We start from the raw sequence: 27,831 nt of genomic DNA, 5'->3' as shown, positions 1-27,831 counted from the left end.
ATATAATATAAATATAATATATAATAATAAAATAAAAATATACTGAGTTTAACATTCAGCCAGAGACTCGTAGTGCAAATGAAGTTCAGCAAGTTAAGCAAAAAAGGAAGTAGGTAACAGCGACCTATTCCGCTCCACATCTACACTCTTTGGTCCACGTTCATTGGACCAATGAACGGGGAGGGGGCGGGGTCTGCGGCAAATGAACAGGCAGTGAGCTGCGGAGGAGAGCAGCAGAGAGAGACCGCACTCATCCATCCATCCATCCATCTCTACCTTACGCCCTTTATCGGTAAGAGCCGTTTTTTCCAGTAACCTACAGCCGTCTCAGTCGCAGCGCCTGTGCTGATTTATCTGAATAACAAGAAAAGATAACAAGTGCTCAGCTTACAAGATATATGTCTACATATAAAAAGATACTCCAATATATGCGAGTTTATCCATAGAATTACTTTTTATTGAGGTGTAGGAATGTGTAGGTGCAATGGGGCATTTTTAGGGAATCGCATAAAAGACAGTATGATCAACATGTGTGGGCTTTTAACAAGGCGGGCGAGTGGAGATGGAGCCAAACATATTTCCTCGAGCTCATTGATTAAACCCGTGTGTCCACCCCCGGAGGCTTTTTGTTTTGAAATGAGTCTCAATGGTTTTACGCTATGCATTGCCTTTTCTTGTTGTTGTTTCCAATGAAATCAGCCTCGCTGTTGCGTTTGTGGCTCTTGTCCTTGAAACACACGCAGGGGCGCATTGAGAGTGAATGTGTGTGAATTAACGAGGCAGATTGTAGTAGCCTGGTCCTACCTTATCCCCACCCCACACTCACACACATTCTGATTGTTTATATGTAAAATGACATTTAACTCTCTGAGTTCCTCCTCTGTGAGGATAAAAAAGGGGAAACCTGTCAAATATTTCCCTATGATATAAAATCAGGATCCCACATTCCAGTTTATGTTGAACACAATGTCTGATCCAGATAAGACTTAACCACGGTCAGCATCAGCATGCCCTGTTTCCCACGTCTCATTCTCTCAATCCACCACTCATCTGTTTATCTCTCCTGCTAAGGTAATGACCTCCTAAATCCTCGTTTATGCCCCCAGTTCCACGTTCAGGAGTATCCTTTTAAGTCATAATCTCAATGTATTAATCCCATATGCGTCTAAATCACCAGTTAATCTCTGCTGATAGCCTGCTGTTTGCTCTCTACGCTCGCCAACCGTGTCACTGCCTGCGTATGTGTGTGTGTGTGTGTGTTCTGCCTGTTCCCACAGAGGGTTGCATCAATAGCATTTCAATAATTAAACGTCTTTCAAATCATCCTAGAGATACAAAAAATGTGAGGAAGGGGGAAGCAGCTGTTGTTTTTTTGTTTTTTTTTTAATTTCTTTTGAGATGTGATACCATGTGTGAGAATGGTAATCATAACTACTTCTGTGTGTCTGTGTGAGTGTGCATATTCTGCACTGTTGTTGTGTTTCTGTTTGCTAGAATAAGAGAGAGTCCGCAGCTGTCCACCCTAGATTGTGTATTTTCTCAAGCTAGAATCAGCGTCGTTCTGTGCTGCAGTATGAACTTTTATTCCGTCTTTGTTCTGGATTAAACGTCTTAGTCCGTGTTTACTGCTGTGGAAGCCTTCACACATTTCAAACCCAAGGAAATGTGCATAAACTATATTTTTTCAACTACATTTCTTTCCCTCCACATTCTTAAGAACCTCGTACTTAAGCAAAGGCACCTGCGCAGTCACACAGTCCAGTCAAGAGGCAGGTTTGTCCCCGGTACGCTCCTCACTGCTGCAGAGACACAGGGGATTAGTTCATACCTGGCCAGATAGGAGGATGAGAGAGCGGAGAAATTCGAAGAGAAAGAGGTCAGGTTACAGAGAGGGACAGAAGAAATCGAAAGAATGGAAATGAATTTAAATTAGGCAGTGGAACTGCACCAACGTCGGGAAGAAAACAACTGATACAGGCACGAAATCAGAACAGGAAACACGGAGGATAAGACACAGAGACACCACGTTTCCATTTGGACATTTTGAACCAGGATATATTTGCATGCAAGTGGTGGATTTTACACGTCTTATTTTACTCTCCTTGTCTAATTTTACTCGTGATGCAATGATACTCTTAACACACACGTATACGCAGGGATGGATCCGTCGATTGATTAGAGACATGGAGGTGTGGGATGAGTCTGGAGCCGGATGAGAGGGACGGATCTCTTTGCAGAGGACCGCAAAATGGTGGAAGTTGTTTGAAAATGCAATCGTTATTCAAAACACACTCCCTCCTTTGTTACTCAGGAGTCAACAACAAATAAATATTTTTTGCTGAACACAGCTGAAACAGGTAAAGAAGCAGGAGCTCTTTGTGAATACACCAAAGCTTTCCCTGCTATATGGAGAAATGTCTGAACTCGTCAAACGGCTCCGACACTAAATCAGTTTGAATCATTCTCCTAATTATCAGCCTCAGCTTGTATTCCTGTTCTCTACCAGCAGCCTGCTAACCCTCCACCCGCCGAAGCCAGAAACACAATCACAGTGCTGCTCGTGAGCGAATCAGACAGCCTTATTATCACCCTGTCGCCTTTCTCCTCTCTCCATCACAGCCTCTTCACCTGGCCGTCACTCCTCATTCTGCCTCTCCTCCCCTTCCTTCCGCTGCCCAGCTCTTCCCAAACCCGTGGACGTGCACATCCCTCCTGCAGGACTAGTTGATAGTGACCTTTCCCTGTGCTCCGGTGTCTCCACCGGTCTTTATTCCATTTTGAAAAGGCCTCCAGTCTTTTTACTTTTACCACTGACCCCAAATAGAGGCCGATCCAATTACGGCTCAAGCCTCTTAACCGCGCTCCCACAGCGCCGTGGCCATGGCTGTGTGTCTGTACTGTCTGCGTGTGGTTTTCTAATGTGGAGAGAGAAAGAGAAAAGAGACACTGTTTAGTGTGCCTTGGTGGAGAGTCTGGGATCATTCAACCATCTTGCCATCTGCCGTGCAGGGGGATGTCGCCGGCTCCGGGTCAAAGCTGGTGTCTGCGAGGATGTATCCTCCATTCAGCTTCTTCACTTCCACTCTCTCTCTCTCTGTCTGTTTGTCTTTAGTTTTACCGAACCGCTTCCTTGTTTTTTGTCCTGCTCACATTTTTCTTCTTCTCTCTTGCCCTCAGTCTATTTATCTGTCTTTATACCTCTCTCTCTTAGTGCCCGTCCCTCTGGGTGTCTCTGTTAACAGGGATTAATAAAGGGTTGTTAACCTCTGTTTGCCCTCTGTGGAGAGTACAGTGAGCATCTTGGGACCTCAGGCAGCTTTCATGGCATATTATGTCATTTTCTAACAAGGGGCTGAAAGAGCAGAGGCAGTGAGCTGGGGATGGGCTGCACAGGTGATTTGGTATGCCACTGGAATGGATACAAACTGCAAGGGCTAGATCTAAACACACAGTGCAACGGCGTGAGCAGCTTTTATTTTCCGACATCAGAAGAATAGTCTGTTTAATCACGGTAAATGAGTGCAATCAGCTTTGCCTTGTTTAACGGCCGCTAATAAAGCCTTGCTGCAACCACAGCAAGCACCACGTCCCACCAAGTGCTTTCCCATCGTTGTAGCGTCTGCCTAACATCCAGATAACAGCCCCTGCGCTATTAGCGCCGCTGTAAAAGTACCGCGCAAGTGTGGTTACTCCGTCCCGAGCTTCCAGAATCAATCAGGGCTCCCCTTTACACCAGTGTTTTACAGCACACGCCTCATGTTGTCTCCTCAATTTCAGATGACACGTTTCTCGCTTGATTGTAATTTCATCTGAGGAAATGTAACTCACTGAACTGCCCACTTTGCAAAGCTGTACATGAGACTTTAGATTGAAAAATAAACAAAATGTCTCTTGGGACCTTTTAAATTTGAGTTTAACTTAGTTAATCTGAAATATTATGTGTTAGTTGTGGTAAATTTTGTGATGAGAAACCAACAGCTGGTAGAAGAACATACAGTTTCAAGTATTTATCTTTTTAATCCTTGAACAATTATCAGTGTCCAATTTGCACCGTTGACAGCTGCTTCCAGCTTTGACAAGTGTTGGACAAGTGTAAAAAGTGAAATGAATGAAATGAGTGATGGCAGCCTTCCACCTAGCCGCTGGTGTCACACTCTCACAGCTTTGGCATAATAATACTGTCGTTATTTGTAACACCCTTTCCTTCACTGATGTGACACTTCGCAGTGGGCCCTGCGCTGGCAACCAAATGAAGCGGTGACGTTTAAAGCCACGTTACCGTCCCCTTGGGTCGGCAGATACAAAGATGTCCTACTTTAGTGTTGTTGTCATCTTTGGGCTTATTTGAAGATGAAACTGGTGGAGTTTTTTTTAATATGAGTAATTGAACAAGTAATTCACCAAAGGCTTATATAGGCTGTTCAGAAAGAAAAATAGGATTCAAATGAAATTAAAATGACATGTTTAGTGCTGACACTTCAACTTTTGAAATAAAAGTACCTGTGCAGATATTATGGCAGCAGTAGTTGTTACTTTGTGGGAGCAGCAGAAAGCTGAAAATTACAAGATTTGGTCAAAATGAGGACATGCACATTTGTAAATATTGCACAGTTCTGCACAGTTGCATTTGCCCCTTTATTAAGTTCACTAGTGAAAACTACGACATTCTAGTTTAACAGCCCGGCAATAATTCTTTGCTTCATGAAGGCTGTGACATTTCTTTGTTTTCACTTTGGAGTTTGTTGTTCTATTCAATTGTATTGTGTATATATTTTGACATCACTGTCTTAGTCAGTGGCCTCGGCTAAATAAGAGAAACACTTCAGTGTTTCATTCAACCCAGTTTAACAGCGTCACAAACTTCATCCTTTAAAAGCATCATCCACCTGTTTCAACATAAACAGTGTTATATAGTGGGGCAACACTTTTTCACCAGTGTACCTAATGTTTTGGCAAGTGGGTATACGCAGACGTGTGGTAACTTACCTTTAAAACTGCTACAGATTATTTTCATTTGAACGATTAATAATTGTCATACTATAAATAGATGAATAATCAAACTACATTTTACCCATAAATGCTGGGCTCATTAACCACTACCCTACCACCTTAATACACACACACACACACACACACACACACACTCCTTTCTTATTCTGGAGTATATAACTAAGAAATACTTTCTGCAGAAACAGGAACTCAACACTATAGACTGCTCATTTCATCACACACAGTAAAGAGACAGACACTAACCTGAGTGAAATGTCGCCTTCATAAATGAGTAAACCTGTGCAATTCCTGCTTTAATGTGTCTGCTGGGAAAAAACTGCTCACCCTGCAAGCAGCTCAAACACCAAATCAATTTGAATCGTTCTCTTAATTATCAGTCTCATTTCTCCAGCTGCCTGCTCACCCTCCACCCACCCAAGCAAAGAGCGCAATCACAGTCCAAGTAGTGAGCCATTGAGACAAAACTGATCTGTTACAGCTTCGTCCCTCCTAGAGTGCTTTAAAACCAACCATTTTCATACCTGACTTTGCTTCCAGATGATAAACAGACACTTGTGTGCTGCAGTAGGTGCGAGGAGGGGGCGTGAGGAGAACGGACAGCTTGATTGATGAATTGGATCGACTTTATTGTACACAGTAATGGAAGTCCCCACCCGCGCCACAGGAGTTTAGTGCTTCCTTTCTCCTTAGACTGCAGCTGAGTCAAAGGCTCTACCCAGCGGTGGGCTTTACTGCCAGCTCGCCTGTGTAAATTTCACCCTTCTGCTTTGAGATTCTCAGCATCAGCGGCTGAGGAGTGGCTGAAAGACATGTGTCTCATCAAACTGCTGAAAGAGCGACTCTAACTGTGATTTGAGATCGATGAAGCAATTTTAATCATTTTTGCCGTGCGTATGTCTTCTCGAGTTTGACTCGGCCCAAGTAAAAAAGCAGCCCCTAAGGAAAACTCGAAACCCTTGAATGATAATCAGACTCCATTATCTCTCTGTGGTGCCAAGGCCTTTATAAGTTACACATATTCATTTATTGAAATCGCGCCAGATTACACTGCCATTTCAAACGGAGCATGTGCTGCAGAAATTCAAGTTTTTTTTTTGTTTGTTTTTTTCTGGGCTTGCAACAATCACAGACATCATTCCCTGCAGTCGGCCATGATGAAATGAGATGTTGGCGCTTTTCACAAAACTTGTCGAAGCTTCGGCGGTTTGGAAGACGTGTACGCGGAGAGCACGTGAATCTGTGGGCTGTGATTAGAAGCGAAGCGGAGGAGCCCGGCGAGGGAGATATTGTCGCCCTCATTTCGAGCAGGAGTTCGCCTTGTTTTTGCGAAATTACAGAGAGCAGTCAGTGTACTGCATGTGCGCCTTGGGAGATTGTGTGAGTGTTGAACTGTTGAAGTGACAGAACTGGAACTGGTGCGCGGAGTTCTCGCGAAGCGACGGGTTGCAAGAGACAGAAAGTAAATGTGGAGCTGGGAGAGAAAAGAGGAAGGAGTTTATCTGCCTGTATGGAAGGAGGAAGATATCTTTCAAGGGGAGAAAGTCTCTCTGTCAGCGTGGCAAAATGAAAAACGTCCATCATTTGCAGTTGCCTTGGTAACCATTGGCTTGGGGATCTGTGTGGAAACCTGAAAGCGTGTGTTTGTGCGCACCTGTCGACTTAAACTGTGAATGAGGATGTTCATGTTTAATAAATTCCCGTGGCCTCCGAAGCATGGCGTCTCAAGGTGTTGGGTTTAAATGGCAGTAAGGATTAACGTACGTGCTGAGGTTTTCGATGACGTCACGCTTTAACTGCTGAAATGTCAACTGCCGATCTATTCTGTCGGAGAATTAGGATTACACGGAGAGATTAGAGGCTTCTTTTAAAGGCCAGCGAGTTTAATTGCATGGAATTAATCAAATTGTCAGGATTAAACTCAAACCGTAAGAGATTTTCTGACATATTCACTTCTTTTAGTCACGAGAGAACGTTTCATAGCTGGTGGTTGGGTTTCACCGCTTAGGTGGGAGGCATGCTGGGAAACCCACTTCAGGTGATTGGAGCCAAAGCTGCGCTCATAGTCATCAGTGTCCAAACTGGCAAAGTGTGGGATCCCCTTGCAGACAGCGTGCCACGACTCAAAAGGTCAGGAGGGTGTCACCGTTACAAGTAAAAGCCAGCCACCCATGCTGTTGTTAGCCACTCACACATGCACGCGTGCACACAGGCGCAGCGGGGTGCGCACACAATTATGCTCCGTGCCACTTTCCCTGGCTTAACTGCATGGCTGGGTCTTTCCTTACAGAAAACAGGGCCGACTGTCTCAGAAAAGTTCAGCTCCCACCGCTCAGAAGGTCAGGAACATTACCTCCATTTACATCTGTGCCAGCCGCCCCCTCCTTTCCCTCAGCCCTCCGTTCCCTCTCTGGATCTCGCTCCTTGTAGCTGCGATGTCTGACTCACACCGTGACATGTGAGAACATGCGACCAGCTAACGGCATATTACCAGCAATGCTTAGGCAATTTTGTGTTCGATTTAAAGTTGTGCATCATTGGTGCGGCAAGAGTGTTTCCAAGGATTTAACCACAGCTTGTATGTCTGCCAATCTCTGTAAACAGTTATACGTGTAATTTGTAAGCAAAGCACCAGTCACGTTTGAGCAGGCTTTGATTGAATAGAAAGAGATATAAAGAGGGTTGAGAGCAAAGCTGGCATACGTTGTTGGCAAGCCAATGTTTTTGCGTTAGAACCTGCAGTGCGGAACATTTGTCTCCTCCTTCCGGAAGTGAGAATAATCACACAAACACTTTCAGCAGTCTCTATTGAGGACAAGCCACACCAGTGGTGATGTGTTTGTCCTCGTCGTTGATCATTTTCAGAGCACTTGCCTCAGATCTTTTTTTGTCTCCTGACTGGAATTCATAGAACCTGAGTTACATCCATAACTCCTTTCTCTGTCTTCATCTTCTTACTAAATTACTACAGGGTAGCAGCAGTCATTGCTGGTGGTGCTGCTGAGCCTCTTATGCTGATTCTGTGAAATCACTTTGCAAGGGCTTGAGTTTAATGCACATACCTTCATATATATATTTTGTTTATCACACTCTACAACTTTTCTCTGGTTGCTATATCCATTTTCTGTTATCTGTTTATCTATGGCTACACCAGAATCTCCACAAGTTTGATCATTGCCCTGAGCCATCAGACAATAGCCAATAGGCTCCCAAACTATGTGCTTGCCAACTTGATTTATTTATTGTTTCCCCTGTTTCTCCAGTTTTTAAATAGTTAAATAATCTTAGTAGGGCCAATTGATTTATGAAAATATATAACACTAGTGATATTTTATCTTTTAAATGTGGCAGATATCCAGATAAACTCAGCAAGATGATGTGATCACGAGGTCACATACTTAGGTAGAAAGACAAGGTAGTCAAAAAGTGTGTGTTCCTTTTTATTTTCTTGTACCATTGAGCAAAGTGACCGGAGTCAAATGCCTTGTATGTGTTCACATACCTGGACGATAAAGCTGGTTCTGATTCTGACTACTTTTTGACTATGTGATGTGAGGTCCTGTAGAGTAAAGTACATTTCCAGATTGCAGGTAGGTGATGGTTGTGCTTGTCAATAGTGGTTTGCCAGAAAAGGTGGAGAGCAAACAAGTTAGAGATCATGTCTGTCACATGTGAAGAACGTGAAGTGGAAGAGACAGAGATGTTCCCTTAGCTGGTTCAATCTGCTTCTTTTAAGGATTAACCTGGAGATGATCAGACTCAGATTATATTGTATATTTACTGAAAACTGATGTAGAGTGTACTGTGTATTGAGACAAGATAACTAGAGAGTTAAGATTTATGAAGGAATGCGTCACTTAGAGCATCAGTGCGGACCCCTGATGTGTTTCTAATACTTTTTACGAGTAGAGGTATCAGCTTTTGGGTGCTCGCAATACATGTAGTACACAGTTCATTGTTTGTTGCGGTGTTTTTGTTGACACTAAGTACACTGAATCAATGAAATGAACTGGAAAGTCTTTGTTGTTGTATACAGGATATAACAGACCTGCATATACTCATCACAGTGGTTCTCGTAAAAGAACAAAATACAATCATACATAAAATATTCTACATTGTGCGATCCCATTCACGCAAAGACCAACGCCGCAATAAATGTTAAAAACATTGGATCATGTGCAGCAGGTTGGAGTGGTTCACGTGTCAGAGCCGAGCAGAGCAAAGAACAGTACACAACAGGATGGGGCGCTAATTTCTTTTTTGGCTGCTGCCCATTGTTCACGTTGTTGACACTCAGGTACATTGTCACGGCCACGGTCACCTGCCATCACACATACAGCATCAGCCAGCAGATTCCAGCCCTGCATGGGACTGCTAATTGAATCTTTGACACAAGCCATAATAACAGCAGCGCAGCAGAAACAAAACCGACGTGTTATCTGGCTCTTTATTGCTCACTCTGTTCTCCCATGTCCTTACACTATGTACCGTTGACTCTCTTTTTCAGTTTTGACCGGCAGAAAACAATGTTGCCTGGCAACAACAGTGCCAGAGATATGGTGCAGTGTGTGTATATTCCTTCTGTTTTTCCTTCTGGAGGTAAGAGAGAGAGAAAGAAGGAAGGACAGCGGAGTAAAAAGAGGGAGGAGGAGTAGATAGTTGGAGATAGATAAAATATGGATGAAGGATTAAGATGAAAGGGAAGGTGATGGCGTGGAAAGATGAGTGGAGGGGTGGATGTGGTAAAGGCCTTTTGGTAATTAGTCATTCTGTGCAGACAGACAGACAGACAGACGGAAACTCGGCCATTCACATAGAAAGGTTTCAGCACATGTTTCGAAAGAACGAGGCACAGTTAATTGAAGATGATAAGATGGTCATGAAAAATGTATAAATTCATTTATAAGATGTGTTCAGAACAGAAGTACTGACTGCAGTCAGCACTACGTCTACAACTGTGCTGTATGGAAATGCTTCCGCACGTTCTTGTTCTTTCTTTCTTTCCACGTTATTGAGGCAGTTTTACACTGTTCCTTTGCATTTGTTGCATAGGGTCTTCTTCTCTTTCATCTACAGTTTATGTTTGGCAGAATGATTGACATGTCCTCTGTTTTCTTTTCATCGCACATCCCTGCTCTCTCTTTCATCTTTGTCTTTCATAATCCGCTTGTCCTCATCCCCTTTTCTCCTTTACGCAGTAATCTTCTCTACCTCCATCTCTTTCTCTCTCCTTCACTTCCTTGTGCAAGCCTGTTGTCTCTGCCTTCACCTCTCCATCCTGCCTGCCGTCCTCCTCTCTCTGTTTGGCTCTGTCCTCTCCACAAATAATATTCTCTTATCTTGTCTTCTGTCCATCCATCCATTCATCCATCCATCCATCCATACTTTCACACCTCTTTTGCTGCCCACCCCCTTCCATCTCTCCAATCCATTCTTACTTATCCCTTAACCCCAATCTGCACATCTCTCTATCTTTTCTCCCAACATATCTTCTAATTTTTTTTTGTCCTGTCATTCCTTCAGTCCCTCCACCATCACATTAAGTTTTTTTTCTTCTTTCTTTCTCTCAGCTCTCCGTGGTCTGTGCTGCAATGTTGATCCTGGACGTTTTGTCCCCGCTCCTCCTCCTCCTCTCCATCCTGTTGCCGGGCTACGGTTGCCGGGCGGCGGACATTCCAGAGGACACTACATCAGAGTTCTCAGTCAGACTGTACCACCGGCTGCAGGCGGCGGGGGGTCAGGACAACATCATTTTCTCCCCGCTGAGCGTGGCTGTGGCTCTGGGCATGGTGGAGCTGGGAGCCAGGGGGGCTTCGCTCCAGGAGATACGACAGGCCGTAGGATTCAGCCATCTGCTGCCAGGTGAGACGCTCAGAGACGAAGAGTTGGGTCAAATTCGTGACAGTAGATGAAAGTTTTTGGCTTTTTTAAATTTGTTTTGTTTTGTTTGTTTTACCAAAACGGTTTATTAAATTAAAATTGATTTGACACTTGAAGGTCAGTTTACAGGACAGATTTTCATGTCCTCTATATTTATGTCCAGAATTAGACTATGACTTTTAACTAGAAGAAAGGAAATATGATATTAGATTAGAAGACATTTTAAAACTGATTTCTGAATTTAAATTCCTATATCAGCTAATGAGTCTTTGTAAAAAAAAAAAAAAAACTACCTATTTAAATGTTTATACATACATTTTCTGATCTATCCTTGATCCTGAAAACAGAAGGCTGAATGACAGAAGAAAGATGCCTCATAAAATGTGAATAGATGTTCAGGTACCTGAACAATAAATATATGCTGTATTGTATGAAAATGCATTTCCACTGAAGTGTATGATGAGATGAAATGTTTTTTTTTTCCCTTGTTGAACGTGACATCAAAGCAGGAAGACATTTGTAATCCATGTTTTCTCTTCCTTTACTTTTATACAAGTGTAATTGATTTTAAAGTAATTACATCCTAGAATAACCTGGTACCACAGCAAATGTGATATACGCTGCTACAGCATAAATAGCTCCTTCTGTTCTCTAGGTGTGGAGTTCTCTCTGCTCCAGAACCTGACAGCAGCTCTGTCGGATGATGACACCCACTACGTGATCCGATTCGCCAACAGCCTCTTCCTGCAGGAAGGCGTCACCTTTAACCCTGAGTTTCTGCACCTGATGAGAAAGTACTTCAGGGCTGACGTGGAAACAGTGGACTTCAGCGAATCATCAGCCGTGGCTGAGCAGATCAACACGTGGGTGGAGAACCATACAGAGAGTGAGTTGGAGAGAGCACAAGGAAGGGAATGCAAATCAGATGCTTACATTAGTGTTTGATTGCATCGGCGTGCATGGGGACAACCGTTATTTACCACATTTTCAACCTTGAAATGCACCAATCTGTCCTGATCCTTAGTTGAGACTTCAAAAGCTGCACTAGAGCAGGCGCTGTATCCTCGGGATAGTGAAAACTAAATCCTAATACACTCTACAAATTGCTCCCTCTAGGTAAGATCCGTGCGCTGCTATCGGCAGAGGACTTCAGCAGCGTGACCCGGCTGACCCTGGTGAACGCTGTGTACTTCAGAGGCTCCTGGAAAAACCAGTTCAGGCCAGAGAACACCAGGACCTTTTCCTTCAGCAAAGACGACGGCTCTGAGGTCCAGACGCTCATGATGTACCAGCAGGGAGACTTCTACTATGGTAGGGAAGACTTCTATGCGTGTGTGTGTATTTGTAGAAATCTACTAGTGGCTTTTTCTTCCGTGCCCTTGATTTTCAGCTCATACTTCCCGGGGTTATTTAAAATGTTAATCTGAGATGTAAAATATTCATTTTTTGGAGTGTTGTTCCAAAGAAAGGCTCGTTTCATCTGCTCAGTGAGCTTTATGCTGCTAAAATTCTCCTCACTTGTTCAAACACCGCTGGTACGTCATTTTGGTTTAGCAGTATATTTTGGAAGCTGCTTTCTTACTGTCAAAATATTAGTAGTATTGTGACAGCGTTGAGTCGTGAACTAGCTAATGTACTCTGACAGAAGGCAGAACAAACAGCACTCAGTCTTCTAAGTCTGCTGACATCTGTTTATGTTGTGTTTGGTTTATTCATCATTTCCTTCCAACACCTGTCCCTTCTCTGATTTGCTGGATGCTGGATTTTAGGGGGTGTTTTATTGACATCTGTTTCTAATTGGATGACAGCCATCATGTTTTATCTTTACTACTCATTTCTCCAGATTATTAAAACGTAGTAAAGTCTTGTGAGTTAATTCCGAGGCAAGAAGCATGCATCTTTTTCTTGCAATGCTAACCCGCTATGACGTTAACCATGATGTTAGCCATTTCAAAGCTAAATGTGGCAGCTCCGAGCTCCCAGATAACCAGCTAGTGCCCCGTGAATGACACAGACCTCCCTCAAAATCTAAAAAATCTAACCTAATATAGACATTAGCTATAGAAATCAAAACATGTGATGGTTGACTCTCTCCTGTAGAAAAAGCCTCAAGTGGTTATTTGAGGAACTGCAGCTATGACAGCTCTGTGCTCTCTTCATTTTTGGTAGCTTCTGAGCTTTTTTGTTGTGTTTTTCATTACAGGAAAATTTGTTGGTTGATTTAAGGCTACTTCATGTTAACTAAATTTAATGTACCACACTCATATTTAAGACTTTTTTTCAATCCCTTAAATCAGCCGTTTTGAGTCATGTGTCAGACTTGTATTTGGTCTTTTGCTTGAGGCTCCTACGAGACCGAGTCCTGTATTGCTGGCTGTATTTCTGTTACATGTGAATGATTCCAGTCTGTCCCTTCCTCATCTAGTCTTTTTGTCTGCCAGCGACAGTTACATCACGCACGGCACTGCTACTGAAGTTGCTTCATTTCAGATATTTTGATTCTGTCTGTATATGAGTTGTGTGACTGTGCTCTTGCAAACACCTACGTTCACGCATACTCAAACATTCAAGATCAAGGGAATCTGTTCCTGTGTAAACTGGCGTGTGGATTTTTTTGTTACAAAACAGGGACAGGCCCTTGGGGAGAAAGTTGCATTCTTATTCCGAAGCACAATCATATTGGTTAAGTGAAACTGTTTTGGAAAGCCACATCTCATCCTTTTCTGCATCGATGCCTCAGTCTGCACCACTGAGTGCTACTCAGGATTCTAAGTTAATGAAGGATGATCAGTCTTTTTCTTGCTGTTCTCCTATTTCAGGAGAAAACTGTGCAAGGAATTGAATCAAATCATGGCTGAGTTAGTGAGTGGGATAATGTTGAGTTCAGTATTAAAATCTACTTGGAGGAAGGAAATATTTCTTCGATTGTCTTGTTTATAACTTTTATCACAGGGTTTTGTTTCATCAGAAACTGTGAATAAAGATCCCACCTCAAAGCTGTGAAGCTGTGAATGTTAGGGGCTGGATGGGATCATACAGTATATAACTGTCTGTTCACACCTGACATTTTAAGTGCGCCTCAAGTTGCCTCTCAAGATCCAATCACTGTTTCTCTCTCTCTATGCAAGTAAACTATGCAACAGACATCATTTGGGCGCAGAAGAATATCTTAACGTGGCTGTGAAATGGCTCTGTGGTTAACACTGATGCCGGTACTGTTTTTTCCAGCTCAGGCCTTTCTGGGTGGAGTTTGCATGTTCTCCCTGTGTCTGCGTGGGTTTTCTCTGGGTACCCCGGTTTCCTCCCACCTCCAAAGACATGCTCGTTAGGCTGATTGGTGACTCTAAATTGACCGTGAGTGTGAGTGTGAATGGTTGTATGTCTATGTGTTAGTCCTGCGATAGGCTGGTGACCTGTCCAGGATGTAACCCGCCTCTCACCTGATGACTGCTGGGATAGGATCCAGAAACCCCTGTGACCCTAGTGAGGATAAGCAGTAGAAAAAGATGAGATGAGAATATTTTAACAGCTGCTATCACTATGGATCATTAACTAATGCTGTACCAGAACTACAAAGAGCACTATTTACTGTGACATGAAGACTTGGATCATTTATTTATTGATCTGCCCTGACATAAATTATTGTGGAGCCCTGCATAAATCTCAGATTATAATTATATATTACTCTGGAAGCATCCACAAGCACAGTAATGTCAGCGCTGCGCTGTTTGCAGCAGGGAGGGAAAAGTCCAGTAATAAAAGGGCACTGGTTACACACACAGCATACTCTTATTCAGCAGTTTAATTTGTTACTTCTTCCAGTCTCTCATTACTAATGAACAGACCTCACGTATGGTGCTTTATCCCTTTCAGACAATTTTATAATCTGATCTAATCTAATCTAAAATTGACCAGGTTACATTTTAAAAGCTCTGAGCAGCCCTTATGTCTGTGTGCTGTGTCAGTGACACCATATCGGCTTGTTCCAGCATGTCACACATGCTGGTATCTCTGTCGTGTGTGGGCAGGTACATTTTCACCCGTCTATATATACATGCCGTACTGTTTCTTTTTCTGCATGCACAGTCAGTTTTTTGACTTCATAACTGCACATAACTGCACAGGCAGTCAAACACACTGTAAGCAGTAGGCGACTGTATACAGTGTAATGTGCATGTAATCTGTTTTTCACAGCAAAAGCCCTTGCAGTTCAGCATCATTGGCTTTTGATTAAAGCGTCACAGAAATGACCACACACACACTGCAATCAGTGCAGCCAATCCGTGGGCCTCATTCTTCTGCAGAGTCCACAAACACATCACAGGAGGCGCCGGTGCATATGTGGGTGAAAGCTGTCACATGGTGTGTGCATCTCTTTCGAGACTTAACCGTTGCATGTGTTTCCTCCACCTCATCCAGGTGAGTTCAGCGATGGTTCACAGGAAGCTGGCGGGGTGTACCAGGTCCTGGAGATGCCCTATGAGGGAGAGGACATGTCCATGATGATCGTTCTGCCTCGGCAGGAGGTGCCGCTGGCTTCCCTGGAGCCAATCATCAAAGCGCCGCTGCTGGAGGAGTGGGCTAACAATGTCAAACGACAGAAGGTGGAAGTCTACCTGCCGAGGTGACAGATGACACTCATCACCTCTTGTTTCTGGGACACGCACAATGTGTTGTGTTACCTAACCCACTAATCTTCCTACAGAGGAGCACAAAAATAGGTGTACAGCTACACACACAATGTGAATATAGCATAGGAATGGGCTTCATGCCTAGCTACTTAACATGTCACCCTTTGATTATAATTTTCATCATCTCAAAAATAATTGACTTCCTGCGTCCCGCTGTGTCCCGCAGATCTGTGAAAATGACTATAATATACTGACCTTTGTACTCGCACCTCGCTGTTCAGGTTTAAGGTGGAACAGAAGATTGATCTGAGGAGCATGCTGCAGGAGCTGGGAATAAAGAACATCTTCACCAACGATGCTGATCTCTCTGCCATGACAGGTGACACACAAGCTGCGTGGAGAACACATGCACCGTGCATAAAATACAAAATATTGACACATGCATATCAGTATTAATTATTATAAAACAGATACAAATAGCCAAAGAAATCATCTTGCAATGGGGTTCAGTGTCAGAATTAATATTTCTCCTTCTTGACAGCAGTAAGTAGCCTTCAGTACTTTCTAAGGTAACCAAGGTAACTGGCAATGAGTAGGCAGTCCATTAAAAATAGATCAGAGAGGGAGACAGATGGAGTATATACATACAGACAGAAACAGAGACATAAATATGTTGGGATAATTTACATCCTCTAAAATAAAAATACTTCTTAAAATAGGCTATATGTTTGTGTGCCCACTTTGGGACACCTTGTATTGCTAAAACTTCCTCCACATGTACACATGACCTGAGTATATAACGAGATTTGATTGAGCATGCTCCGCAGCTCTCACTGTACAGATTAGATTCCATGTTGTCACTCTGATTTGGTGTATATTATAAAGACATTGTTTGTGTGTGTGTTTGTATTGTCCAGATGGTAAGGACCTGTACATTGGGAAAGCGGTGCAGAAGGCCTACCTGGAGGTGACGGAGGAGGGGGCAGAGGGAGCCGCTGGGTCAGGTACACGTTTAGAACACCTTGATCATCACCTATACCAGATATGTACATGACATTTTTAGCCTGTGGATGAGTCACTGTCAGCAAATAACACTGGTTACATGTACATCAGAGGAAGAAAAATGTGTCATGTAACCACCTCATTTGGGACAGACTGGCCGGATCGTAGAAAGATGAACAAAAAAGTGTATTTGGTGTTTGATTTGTATTGGTTTGAAGAAATGTTTCAGTTGTCCATCTAAATGTAGGTGTTGATATCCCACAAACAAACTGAACTGATGAAGAAAAGTCAAACAAGTCCAGTTGACTATGTTTGAACTTGGATGACTGGGAATCTTCACAGATGTAGCCGCTGAGCATCATCCTTCTCTCTTTGTTTCTCTCTCTTAGGAATGATTGCTCTGACCAGGACTCTGGTGCTGTATCCACAAGTCATGGCGGATCACCCCTTCTTCTTTGTCATCAGAAACAGAAGGACAGGTGTGTGTGTTGCCTGTTGGTGCATGCAGTGTTTACCTGTTAGTTGTTGCTTTGGCAAAACCTTCTTTCTGACAATAGTGCGTGTTTTAATGCGACTTTCTGTCCTTCCAGGGTCCATCCTCTTCATGGGCAGGGTCATGACCCCTGAAGTCATCGATCCCAGCGACCAGGACTTCGACTCCATGTAACCACGTGGTCGATCACCCTCAGCCAATCAGATCCTGACGTCATAAAAGCTACCTATCCTCTATCACCATCTTCAGCTGTGTTTTCTACTCTTTATGAGAAAAAAAAGATCTATAAACTGAATATTATATGATATATTATATATTGAGACATGACATACGACATAAAATGTGACTGTGTTTTGATACTGGAAGCTTTAAATTCTTGGATACGGACGTGCAGATAGAGGAAGTTGTAAATATTCTCTAGTGAAATAGGGTGTGTATATAAGCTGGTGTGTAATCCACGCACAACCCCTTTAAGTTCAGCAGCTTCGTACTCTCTTGAGCGCCCGCACACGATGCACAGAAACTATTTAAAACTAGTAACTCTTCCTCCACCAGACGCTCCACACTTTAACTACATCCCTGTACATTTGACATTGTGTTCTATTATATATATGCTGAGTATTTATTGCAGAAAAAAAAAAATAAAACCCATTTTGTCCTTTACAATAAATCTTAGTAATATGTTCCAGGCAGTATTGAGACATTTTTTTTACACTTAGGCACATGGCTAAACTGCTGATATAACTAATATGCCTTATCACATGTGAATGGTTGATTAAGCCCCAGCTGGGTGTCTTACAGGTGAGCAGAGGGGACTGCTTGAGTAAGGCGGGTTGCTATGGAGACAGACTGGACTGGAGCATGCAGGTGCGCCAAACGAGATCTGCAGCACTGTTTTTGGGTGTACATACAGGGAGAAACAGTAACACCAGCTGTATTGAGTATTTTATTCAATAAAAACATGAATGTGCTCCCATTAAAAAAACATATATCCGTCTCTGTGTGTAGATGTTGTTTTTCTACTGTTAACGACACTCGATTTCACGCCTTCGTGGACTATAAATAACATGGAAATCACTAATAGACATACTGTGACAACCTTCCATCTACTGCTATGGCTCAGTTCTCTAAATAGAGGATTAAGTGTGAATGATAGACATGCCACGCCTCGGTTATGGAGCCCTCAGCTACTGAATAATAAAAGACGGGCACAGAGGAGTTGGCTGTTCAACTGTAACTCAGTTTCCCAGGGCAGACGGTGTCCTGCCAAGGCATCTTGGAGTAGTTTCAGGTCTGCATCACCTAACTGCACACACACACACACACACACACACACACAGAGAAACTGATCATATCGCTGGTCAAACCAAGGATATACTGTGACCAAGGGCGAACGTGACCTGCATGCTGATAATGATGAATGTCGTGCTTTTTTTCTTACTTTTTTCTTTTCCAACACTATAATGACCTTTCAACATTATATTACAACAACAACAAAAAAGTAAATATATAGACAAATGAATAACCTTGTTATGTATGAAGATTAATGAATAGCTACGCGTAGATTGAAACACAATACTGAGAAATCAGTATTATGCCACTTTATAATGGGTGCATCTATCATACTGAAATAATCCTCACTGTAATTGAGATATTCAAGTGCAAACGACCTGCAGGACAACTGAATAACCATTACTGCAGAGATGAAAATAGTTTTTCCTCTTACTCGTTCAAGATCATTTATAAAGCAACAGATATGCATTGAAAGGTCTAAGTCTATGTGATCTATGGCAGAGTAACCATGGAGACATTTCCTTAAGCCACTGTCCAATACTTGGTTTGTTGGTATTTTCCATTGTCTCTGGTGATTTTTGGCTTCTAAAAGACATGTCTATAAAAATCAGTTGACTGAGGTTTATATTATGTTATGTGAATATCAGAAATAACAAAAACCTTGTACGATTTACTACAATAGATCATTAAAATCATTCCTTAAAGAAACGGACAAAAAGCCAGTGTGTTTGTGATAAACAGTTACTTTAACTCCTTATTTAGGAACCGGTGCATCTCATGCAAAAATAGACGCATGATGCCAAATCCGTTTGCAGCTTAGGTTGATGGGTTTACATTATATTATTGTAAAGTCAGAATATGGTTAGTAGTTATGAATTGTGTGTTTTCCAGTCTGCAGTTTCTGCTTGTCATAGTTTTTGCCTCGCCAAAACTAACACGAACACGCATATTGTTTTTGCCTGCACAAAATCAACCCAGATAATTGCTGTGCAGCCTCGACAGACGTTCCTGTGAAAAACGCAGCTATCTGTTATGGTGTGATGACTGCCATCCCTGCCTCGTGTTTTAGATACACCAATTATGTATGCCTTAACAAAACCAGTGAACTCATTTAAATAATAAATTGTGATAACTGATAGCTCTGACAATGATTGGTAAAAAATAACCAGTAGAAGCAATTAATCTGCTCAGCACAAAGTCAGAGGGAAAAACAATTTCCACAGTTCCCAGCAGTTCCACAGATTTTCATTTATCCCAGAGAAATATCTAATAGCTTTTCTGCCTCTTCCCTGTGGACACTGCTGCAATATCTTACACAGACAACGAGCTGCATTGTTGAGGAATGTCAGCCAATGAGGTGCAGGAAGTTATTTATAATCTAAATTACTTTCACCAGCTGGTATGATATATGTGCCGTGCACCACCTTATCTCTCCTCCTTCCCATGACAACGCACTGAAGAGAAAGACACAAATTACAAGAATAGACATGGAGACGTTTCTCAAGCTGCAAATGTTTCTACTAATGGTGGAAGGTAATAATTCTGTTCTGTCAGACACTGAACGAAATTATTATTTGGACTGATTATATAGTTAGTTAGATAGTTAGTCAGTTAAAGGTACAGTTGTTCTCCATAACAGGCTGGGTTTTGTAAAATGTCTTGAGACAATTTGTATTGTTATGCTGCTATATGTCAGTAGTATCTTGGCAGTGAAAAAATGCACAAAATATAATTCACTATCAAACTCCCAAATGGTATAATAAAGTTGATATGAGGTCACTTATTCTTATTTTGGAAAAAAGTCGAACCTTGAAATGGCACTATCTCGTATTTGATATATTTTGCAGCCATAGAAAGAAAGTAAGCTTTAGAGAATGTTCCACACGTTCTCTTAAGTGAAAGCAGGCAAACTGTAAACTTCAGGGAATGGAAATATTTCCCAAAGGTTATAAAAAAATATCTAAAATTATACAGAAGTTTTTGTGTTATTATTATTATTATTATTTTATTATTATTTTGTTTCTATAATGTCCAGGGAATATCTAGGAACGTTTTATTTTTGTTCAGCCTATGAACTTGGATTGTTACCTTCAGGGAAAATAAGTTAATGTTCCTTGTTCTAGCTTTTGCAACGTTCGGGTTACATTGGAATGTTTCCTAAATGTTTTTTTGTGAAACCTTTAATGGACGCTGTTCTGTCTCTGACGGTTTCAGTAACATCCATTGGTCTTCCAGGAATGTTTCTAAAGTTTTTTTAAATTTTTTTTTTTGCCTTTAGGAAACATTCCCAAAGTCTAAAGAAAAGTGTCAAGACAATCTTGTCCTTGCACTGAGTTCGTCAAGGTTTACTGAAATTTTATTCACCCCAGCCAAACAAATAATAGGCCAACAACAGGTTAAAGAAAGAATACAAGATGTATGTAACAAAAAAAAAAAAAATAAATCACTTGGTCACTTGGTCCGATAGTCTCTAAAATATGCCTAAATAATAATAATAATTTCAGCGCTCTTTTTCTCTTAAGCCTGACAAGTGTGCTTTGTTTTACGGCAATTAATCTGTCGCAGTTCATTTGAAAATTGAATATTAGTTTAGTTTAGTGCAACAGTTTCCTCTGCCGTGTGATAGGCCTGAGCAGTGTTGCCAGGCAACCAGTAGCTCGTCGGTGTCCTCCCTCCAGCTCCGGCTCGAGCAGCGGGTCCTCGCCGGTGTCAGTGTCCCGAGTCAGAGCCAGCGGGACGGTTAACCTTCTCTCTGTGAGGACTAACAAACCCAGCGGGCTCCATGGGTAACAGCCACCGGGCTGCAGGGCTACACCGAGCCGTTAACGATGTGTTAAAGAAGGCCGGAAGAATTTACCACAAGGAGATTGGGACATGTCAGAAAGGTAAGACGCCCCAGTGTCTGCATGAGAGACCTGGCGTTCAGTCTGGGGTGTCTGCCAACTTACGGTATTAGTGTCAAATGACGGCTTTTTTTTTTTTTCTTTTCTTTTTTTTTTTTGGAATTGTAAGCTAACCCAGCTAATTTGCTAAACAATTAAAAAAAAATAGACTATACTTAAAAACATATTGTTACATATATACTTTTTCATATGCTATCTCAATTTTTATTTATTTGACTACTAACTATATTTAATCATTTTAAATAGTTTTAATTTGCTCTTTTCATTGCTGTCTGTAACTTTTATTTTTTAATCACTAGTTGTCTACTATTAACGTTTTATTTTATAACTCTATTTTGAAAAGTGTTTATTAGTACCAGTTATTATTAATAATAAACCATCCAGTAAGAACATGCAGCACCAATTACAGAGGCCTCCGGGGTCCATGCTATTATAAGCTAATAGCACAGGTCTGCTCAGGTGTCCACTGGCGCTATGGCAACGGGTCCTAATCTGCATTGTCAGGCCCAGTTCACTGTAACTCTAACCACTCGGCCGGTGGTCAAGGTTTCAGCACACGGCAGGGCTAACATTACCAAAACACAGCTCCACTTCAAACAAAGACCAAAGATGTGATCGTGTACCTGATGACCCCTTCTCTGTTTTTTTGTTTATTTTTTTTTTTTTTGTCCTTTGTCCTTACTCTCTCTCTCAGTTCTTCAGGTGTGAACACTCTCAGTGGCAGTTTTCCCAAATCCCACTCATCTCAGTGCTCTGACCTCAGGGTTACACGCACACCTCTCTCCGTGGACCACAGTCCTGACTCTGGACTAGTATCGACACCTGTGAGTGACACACACACACAGTAAAGCCAGTAACTGTTCATTACTAGTGCTGCTGCTGCATCCTCCAGTCCAGTCTTTTTGCCTTCTCTGAGCTGATTCTAATATTTTTTCAGTCTGTCTCTGTCTTCTCTGTGCTCACTACTTTACCCTCAAGCCACTGGCTCCTTATCCTTAGCAGAGGGATCTTGATCAGTTTGAATTAAGAAAGTAGAAAAATGGCTTCTTAACTCGTCCTCTCTGAGCTCCTCACAGAGTTTTAAGCTGGTGGGAAAATCTTTCTTAAATGCTACAGTTACAAAGAACTAATAAAGAACATTTTTATTGCGTAATTTGATGCTAATTGGTCATTTGACACAGTTTTCTATCTGTGTATTAAAGTGAAGATTTTGCTGTATTTTATGTTTGCAGTGCATTTCACATGATGTGAACAGGTGAACAGGTGACCTGGTGACCAGAGAGGTCCGCTGGAGTGGGGTCATTCCTGTGTCTAGATTAACAGAAGGGTTAGGGTTACACAGACAAAGTGAGGGGGAAGAGGATTGGTGTACGATAGTTGAAAAGGTCAAATGAGGTGAAGATTTGAGTCCAGTTCCGCATCTCACTGCAGCAATTAAAAACACTTACCAGAGTATTGTTTAATATCGTGCCATATTATTTTATTACTACGCTGAGACTTCTCAGGAATATTCTTCATGTGGGCACTGGAAATGCTTTAGCAAAAGAGACACAAATAGAAAACATTGTTTTACTGTAATAAGTGCATGGTCATTTCCTTTAATGGACGTGGCAGGTTGCTTTGCTATTTGATTGTGTGTAGAATGACATGATTAGACGTGATAAATGAAACCTGGCAGAATGATGCACTCAACCCTATTTTAAGACTCTACAGGAAATAACTGTGCACCAACATAAGCTCACTCTGTTAGTTAGTTAGTAGTCGTCCCACTGAGTGACCACTCTCTCATTATTATTGTCAGCTTCCATCAAGTCGGTTCCGCTTTGTGTCCTGGCATCGACTGGAGCAGTGTGATGTCACCGGTGATCAGCTGACCTGCCCCAGGGTCAGAGAAGGTGCGTGATTAATATGCAAAAGAACGTATGAAGCCTTTATAGAAGTTCTGTAGTTTTCTGTACAGTTTTCTAACTCCTGCTGCACCGCAAAAGCCATTTCTGTCTTTCAGTAAAATTCAGTTTCATTCTTGAAGGACTAAAAAGAAGCAAAGACTAGTAACGCAAGTTTCTGGAAAGTTGTGCCTTTGTATTTCATGCTGCAGTGGCCTACATTGCCAAAGCTGGATTTCAAAAGGAAGTTCTACAAAGAGCCCTGCTTAAATTTCAATGATTTGAACGGAAGAATAAGCCGTGTTTCATTTAATTTACCACATGAAGAACTACTAACTGCTGGCAGGATTAGGAACCGTGTGAACATTGTTACCGACTTTTTTTTTTTAATGAATATAATGAAAAAGGGCCATCAGAAGAGGAGAGGAGTTTGGAGAGAAGGAGGAGGATTAGAGAAGAGGAAGGACAGAAATGGGAGGAGAGACTGCAGGAGAACTGGGAAAACTGTCTGGTAAGTCAGCATGCACGTGTGGGTTTGTGTTAACATCGACGGCATTGAAGAACAGACACAATGGAGGGTTGAGTCAGTAAAATGAAGGGACTGACGATTCTACCACCGCTCTCCTGTCAGGAGCTGAATTTGTCCTATCAGGACCTGGGTGATGCCTTCCAGCAAGAGAACTTCCTCCGGATCCTACGTCGCTTGATTCGTGTAGAGAAACTGCAACTAATAGACAACTCTCTCACCAACCTGAGTTCTGTTTGTCTGCCAAGGTATAAATTACTCTGTATCCAGGCTGCACCACTACTCCCTCACCTGGTAGACAATTTACCTGGCTCAGAGACAGTGTTAAAGAAATAAAAATTATACAATTCTTGTAAATATAAAAGCTATATATTTGATAGAAATTATTCTGGTGGTCATGATAGCTTTATTAAATGCATTCAGCCATTAAAATGTCTTGTCTCTCCAAGTGCCATTCCTGTCAACCTGTGAAAGCTCACACTGTTTAAATGGTTTCAGACCAAGCTATAATTAAACATAACACTATCTTAAACCTGTAGATCACTAAGGCTTTATTGTGAGCCGCTCCTTTTAGATTCTGTTGGTGTTGTCTGATACAGATTGTTTTCTCATTGCTAATTTATCACATCCCACCACAAATAGAACCTCTTCTCTATTTCCAGCTTCTATGGCACTTTCACCAAATATAATAGCTGGCAATAATCACAAAAAGACAAACTAAGTAATGTTTTTTTTTCTCTGGGCAGGTGCAGAATGCTAAACCTGCACCGCAACCACCTGGTGTGTCTACGTCAGCTGCCAAAGCTCCCAGCAGTGGAGCACCTTTGTCTGTCTGAAAATGCCATCGGCTCCCTGGGGGGACTGGGTGCTCTGGGGAACAGCCCGCTGCGCTCCCTCAACCTGGCCCGCAACCCGGTGACCTTCACTCATGACTACCGTGCACGGTGGGAAGACTTATGGTGCAAGGGAACATTGGTGGGGATGCGTGAGCACGTCAAGAAGACATGCTTTTTACTCACCCTCATGATTCTGTGGGCCTCACCTTGGTCATCTTTTTCTATATGTTGTCAGTATGGATCATGTAATCACTTATATCTTATCCTTTGATTTAGCATGAATATTTTCATTGAAATTTATCAGAATGATATCTATCAATTGTTTTTTTTTTACAAATCCTGTCTCTGCTGCTTTCTGTCCGTGTGCAGAGTTTTCTCCTGTTTGCCAAAGCTCGAGGTCTTGGATGGGATCCCTAAGCTCCCGGAGGACTCTCTGCCCATCAGGTTCCCACTCCCAGAAACCACCAGGATGTGCAACATTTTATGACATTCTTCCATGGATGGATGTGCACAGAGTCTGGCAATCACACCGCAACGTACCCCACACTTTAAAACCGCGCTGCAAGATTGATGGACCTCCTGTCAGGAAAACCAACTGGGTAATGTTTTACCGTGGTATTCAGTAACGGTATCTACACTCACTGTTGCCCAAAAACACTTTTTAAGGCCACTCCAACAATACATTAACAGTATTGTATTGGAAATGTACCAAGATGTTGCTTGTATTTGTAAAGTAAGATTTTTTTGTACTTGTTAGGGCTATTTTGATAATAAACAGAGAATATCTTGAAGGTACTTTTTTCTAACATCCATTTGTGTGCGGCACAGTGCAGAGACACTGCACATATTGAACCATTTTGACAAACTTTGGCTTTGATGGAGGGGGAAGAGAGAGAATTAGATTTGTACATGACTCATCTGTACCAGCTCGACATCTCTCAGGACTTTGCTGAGCCGACACATTTACACTCTGCTACAGACTGCAACAAACACGTGTTTATTTTACACCCAGCTGGCAGAAACGCAGCTTCTTTTACAGTTGTCGATGATTTGAACTGGTCGCTGTCTGTTCGCTGGGTGTAGCAGAACATCTGCTTTGAAGCTTATCATTCATTTAGCGTCCACTTGACTGACTGGGTAATGACCCGTGAGCTCATATGCAGCAAGTCACACGCATACGTGCACACACTGAAACATGTAACCAAAGAGGAATCCTTGCCTACTAAAAGTGAGGCACAATAAAGTGCTATGGATGAAAAGAATAAAGCAAATCGCATGCATAAAGTAGCATTACTGGGGTTTGACACTATGGTTGTGGTATGAATGTGCTCTCTTAATACTTCCACGGGTTACGCACACGTTGCCCCCTCCCGTCGTTGATTTATTTATACATTGCAGCAGCGTATTCTCCTTTAATGCTGGTTTCATTTTCAGCTTGCACCTGCAACGTAAACACACTTTGATATCCGATATGGCGGGACGCGAGCATGAACGCGTGCACCCCCAAGCAACCACCCACGCATACAAACATGTACCCGGGACGAAGCGGGTGCACGCACACGAAACCGACACGAGGAGCGCGGCCCCACTGCTCCCACAGAGGCAGAGAAGCTACAGCTGATATATTCTCTAACAAGCTCACAGCCGGGCGAGAAGAAAAAAAAAAGAAAAAAAAAAGACACCAGTTACATGCCTCATTAGGATTTGTTTAAGTGTTGAAGATTGTTTGTGCAATTGTGTGTTACTGTTGTGCACCGAATGAAGTCTCCGGTTTGGCTGATGAATGAGAGGCCGTTACTGCTGCGGAGAGACTGTATAATGAGCTCCGCAAACAGGATCCAGGTCAACGGGAGAAGCTGGTCTCCTTTAACTGATGACTTTATGGTGTCATCAGTTAAACGTGCAGCCTCAGATCGCTTTCTTCCAGTATGACGTTAAATAAAAGCAGTTGCACTTGTCTGTCCTCCCCCAAAAAATGAAAGATAAAAAAATTGTGGGTGAAAAAAAATGATAGTAAATCTCGCCCTGGTGTTAAATGGAAGGTTCGATAATCCGCCGCAATCGTGTGGGCATTCGTCTCAAGATAGATTCAGAGCTCCAGGCAATCGACACGTTAAAATTATTCACGCCTGGTAATTCACCCATGAAATGACAGAGAGATGGCAAGAATGTGAGGAATGTGGAGGAGCCGTCGTCACTGCAGAAATGCATGTACGTCTCCCCGTGGCCTGCTATTAGCGCAGTAATGAGACACCTGTTACTGCCGCGCCGTGCTCCATCAGCAGCCCTCGGCCCCTCTGGGGAGATCAACAATCTCACATCAGTGGAGGGACGACGACGGCGGGGAGGAGGAAAGGGGCACGGCGAAAGGCGCAGGGGGAAGAAATGGAGAGGAAGCTCAGCTGTGATGACAGGAAGTGAGAGGTAGAGCAGAAATAGAGGCTGAGAGGAGGAGGGACGGTCTGACTGAGGCTGTGTGCTGGGGACAAACGTCGTTCATTAGACGTAATTGCCTGTCCCTCGTTCCGTCTTTCACTTCGTCCTGATTTGTCGGTTCATTTCCCATGTGAGCGAGTTCATGTGCAATCTTCTCACCTCTCCCTTCTCAACCAGAAGCCGGCGGATGAGGAGCAGGGCTGGCAGGATTTATACTTGGGAACATTTGCGGCCTGCAGTGCACATGTAACAACCGCATTCAGTGAATAATTATGATTTCTTCTTCTTCTTCCTCCTCTGCTCGATGCATGTTTATAATTATCCTGTCTCTGTTTGAAAGTCTAAGTCATGAGTCCACAGTGCATCCATCCATCTGTTTTATTAGACATTTCAGCTGTGGAACATCCCAACAACTCTATCTACCTATCAACAGCTGAACACTGAATGTAGCATCCTGACTTCAGTCTGAGTCACCACTGAATCATCTCCGGCAGGATGCAGTCTGACACAGACACACACTAAAAAGCTTTAGGAACAACTTTTTTTCACATACATGATGGTATAAAGACATACCATAACCCAAGTCTTAACAGGGTTAGCGGTAGGGTTAGTCAGGGAAGCTTAATTTGGCATCAGTGGTGCTGCACTTCACGGTGTTTTGCATTGGATCCAGTGTCTCCAGGCGTCTTTTAGATGCAGTGTACGTTTTTTACAGTGCAGTAGTGGCCGCTGTGGGTTATTCTAGATGTTTAGAAAGTGAAGATCATTGATTTGGTTGCAATCTGTAACTACACTCAGTAGACCGTTGGAACTGACAGGACTCAGACTGGAGTAGAATTATATTTCCAGGACTGTCAGCCTGTTTGATGAATGCTGAAACAGCCAAGGAATATGTTGTACTAACTCAAAGCCTACTCTTTATTTTAGAGTAGTGTACC

The 27,831-nt window shown here is 42.5% G+C and overlaps 2 protein-coding genes across 3 annotated transcripts; both read left to right on the top strand.

Moving 5' to 3' along the window:
* The first annotated feature begins 163 nt into the window (after positions 1–163).
* Positions 164–18,010, top strand: serpini1 (serpin peptidase inhibitor, clade I (neuroserpin), member 1). Of its 2 annotated transcripts, none has more exons than XM_047593939.1 (9): positions 164–292; positions 10,578–10,869; positions 11,543–11,773; positions 12,004–12,198; positions 15,307–15,511; positions 15,800–15,897; positions 16,436–16,522; positions 16,910–16,999; positions 17,111–18,010. In XM_047593939.1, exons 2-9 carry the CDS (start codon positions 10,599–10,601, stop codon positions 17,185–17,187), a joined length of 1,254 nt encoding a protein of 417 aa, XP_047449895.1. In that variant the 5' UTR covers positions 164–292; positions 10,578–10,598; the 3' UTR covers positions 17,188–18,010. The 2 variants fall into 2 exon arrangements, with proteins under 2 accessions (XP_047449895.1, XP_047449894.1); XM_047593938.1 differs by lacking the exon at positions 164–292 and adding an exon at positions 2,198–2,251.
* A 2,942-nt stretch (positions 18,011–20,952) lies between these two features.
* On the top strand, positions 20,953–25,252 carry LOC125013753. The gene is made up of 7 exons (XM_047594646.1): positions 20,953–21,191; positions 21,904–22,033; positions 23,011–23,104; positions 23,503–23,606; positions 23,727–23,869; positions 24,368–24,565; positions 24,827–25,252. Exons 1-7 carry the CDS (start codon positions 21,181–21,183, stop codon positions 24,942–24,944), a joined length of 798 nt encoding a protein of 265 aa, XP_047450602.1. The 5' UTR covers positions 20,953–21,180; the 3' UTR covers positions 24,945–25,252.
* The last annotated feature ends 2,579 nt before the right edge of the window (positions 25,253–27,831 follow it).

The sequence above is a fragment of the Mugil cephalus genome, chromosome 9 (genome assembly GCF_022458985.1).
Source record: "Mugil cephalus isolate CIBA_MC_2020 chromosome 9, CIBA_Mcephalus_1.1, whole genome shotgun sequence".
In the NCBI taxonomy this organism is placed as follows: domain Eukaryota; kingdom Metazoa; phylum Chordata; class Actinopteri; order Mugiliformes; family Mugilidae; genus Mugil; species Mugil cephalus.
The sequence above is the reverse complement of the archived record's forward strand: the minus strand, read 5'-3'. Positions and strand labels throughout refer to the sequence as shown.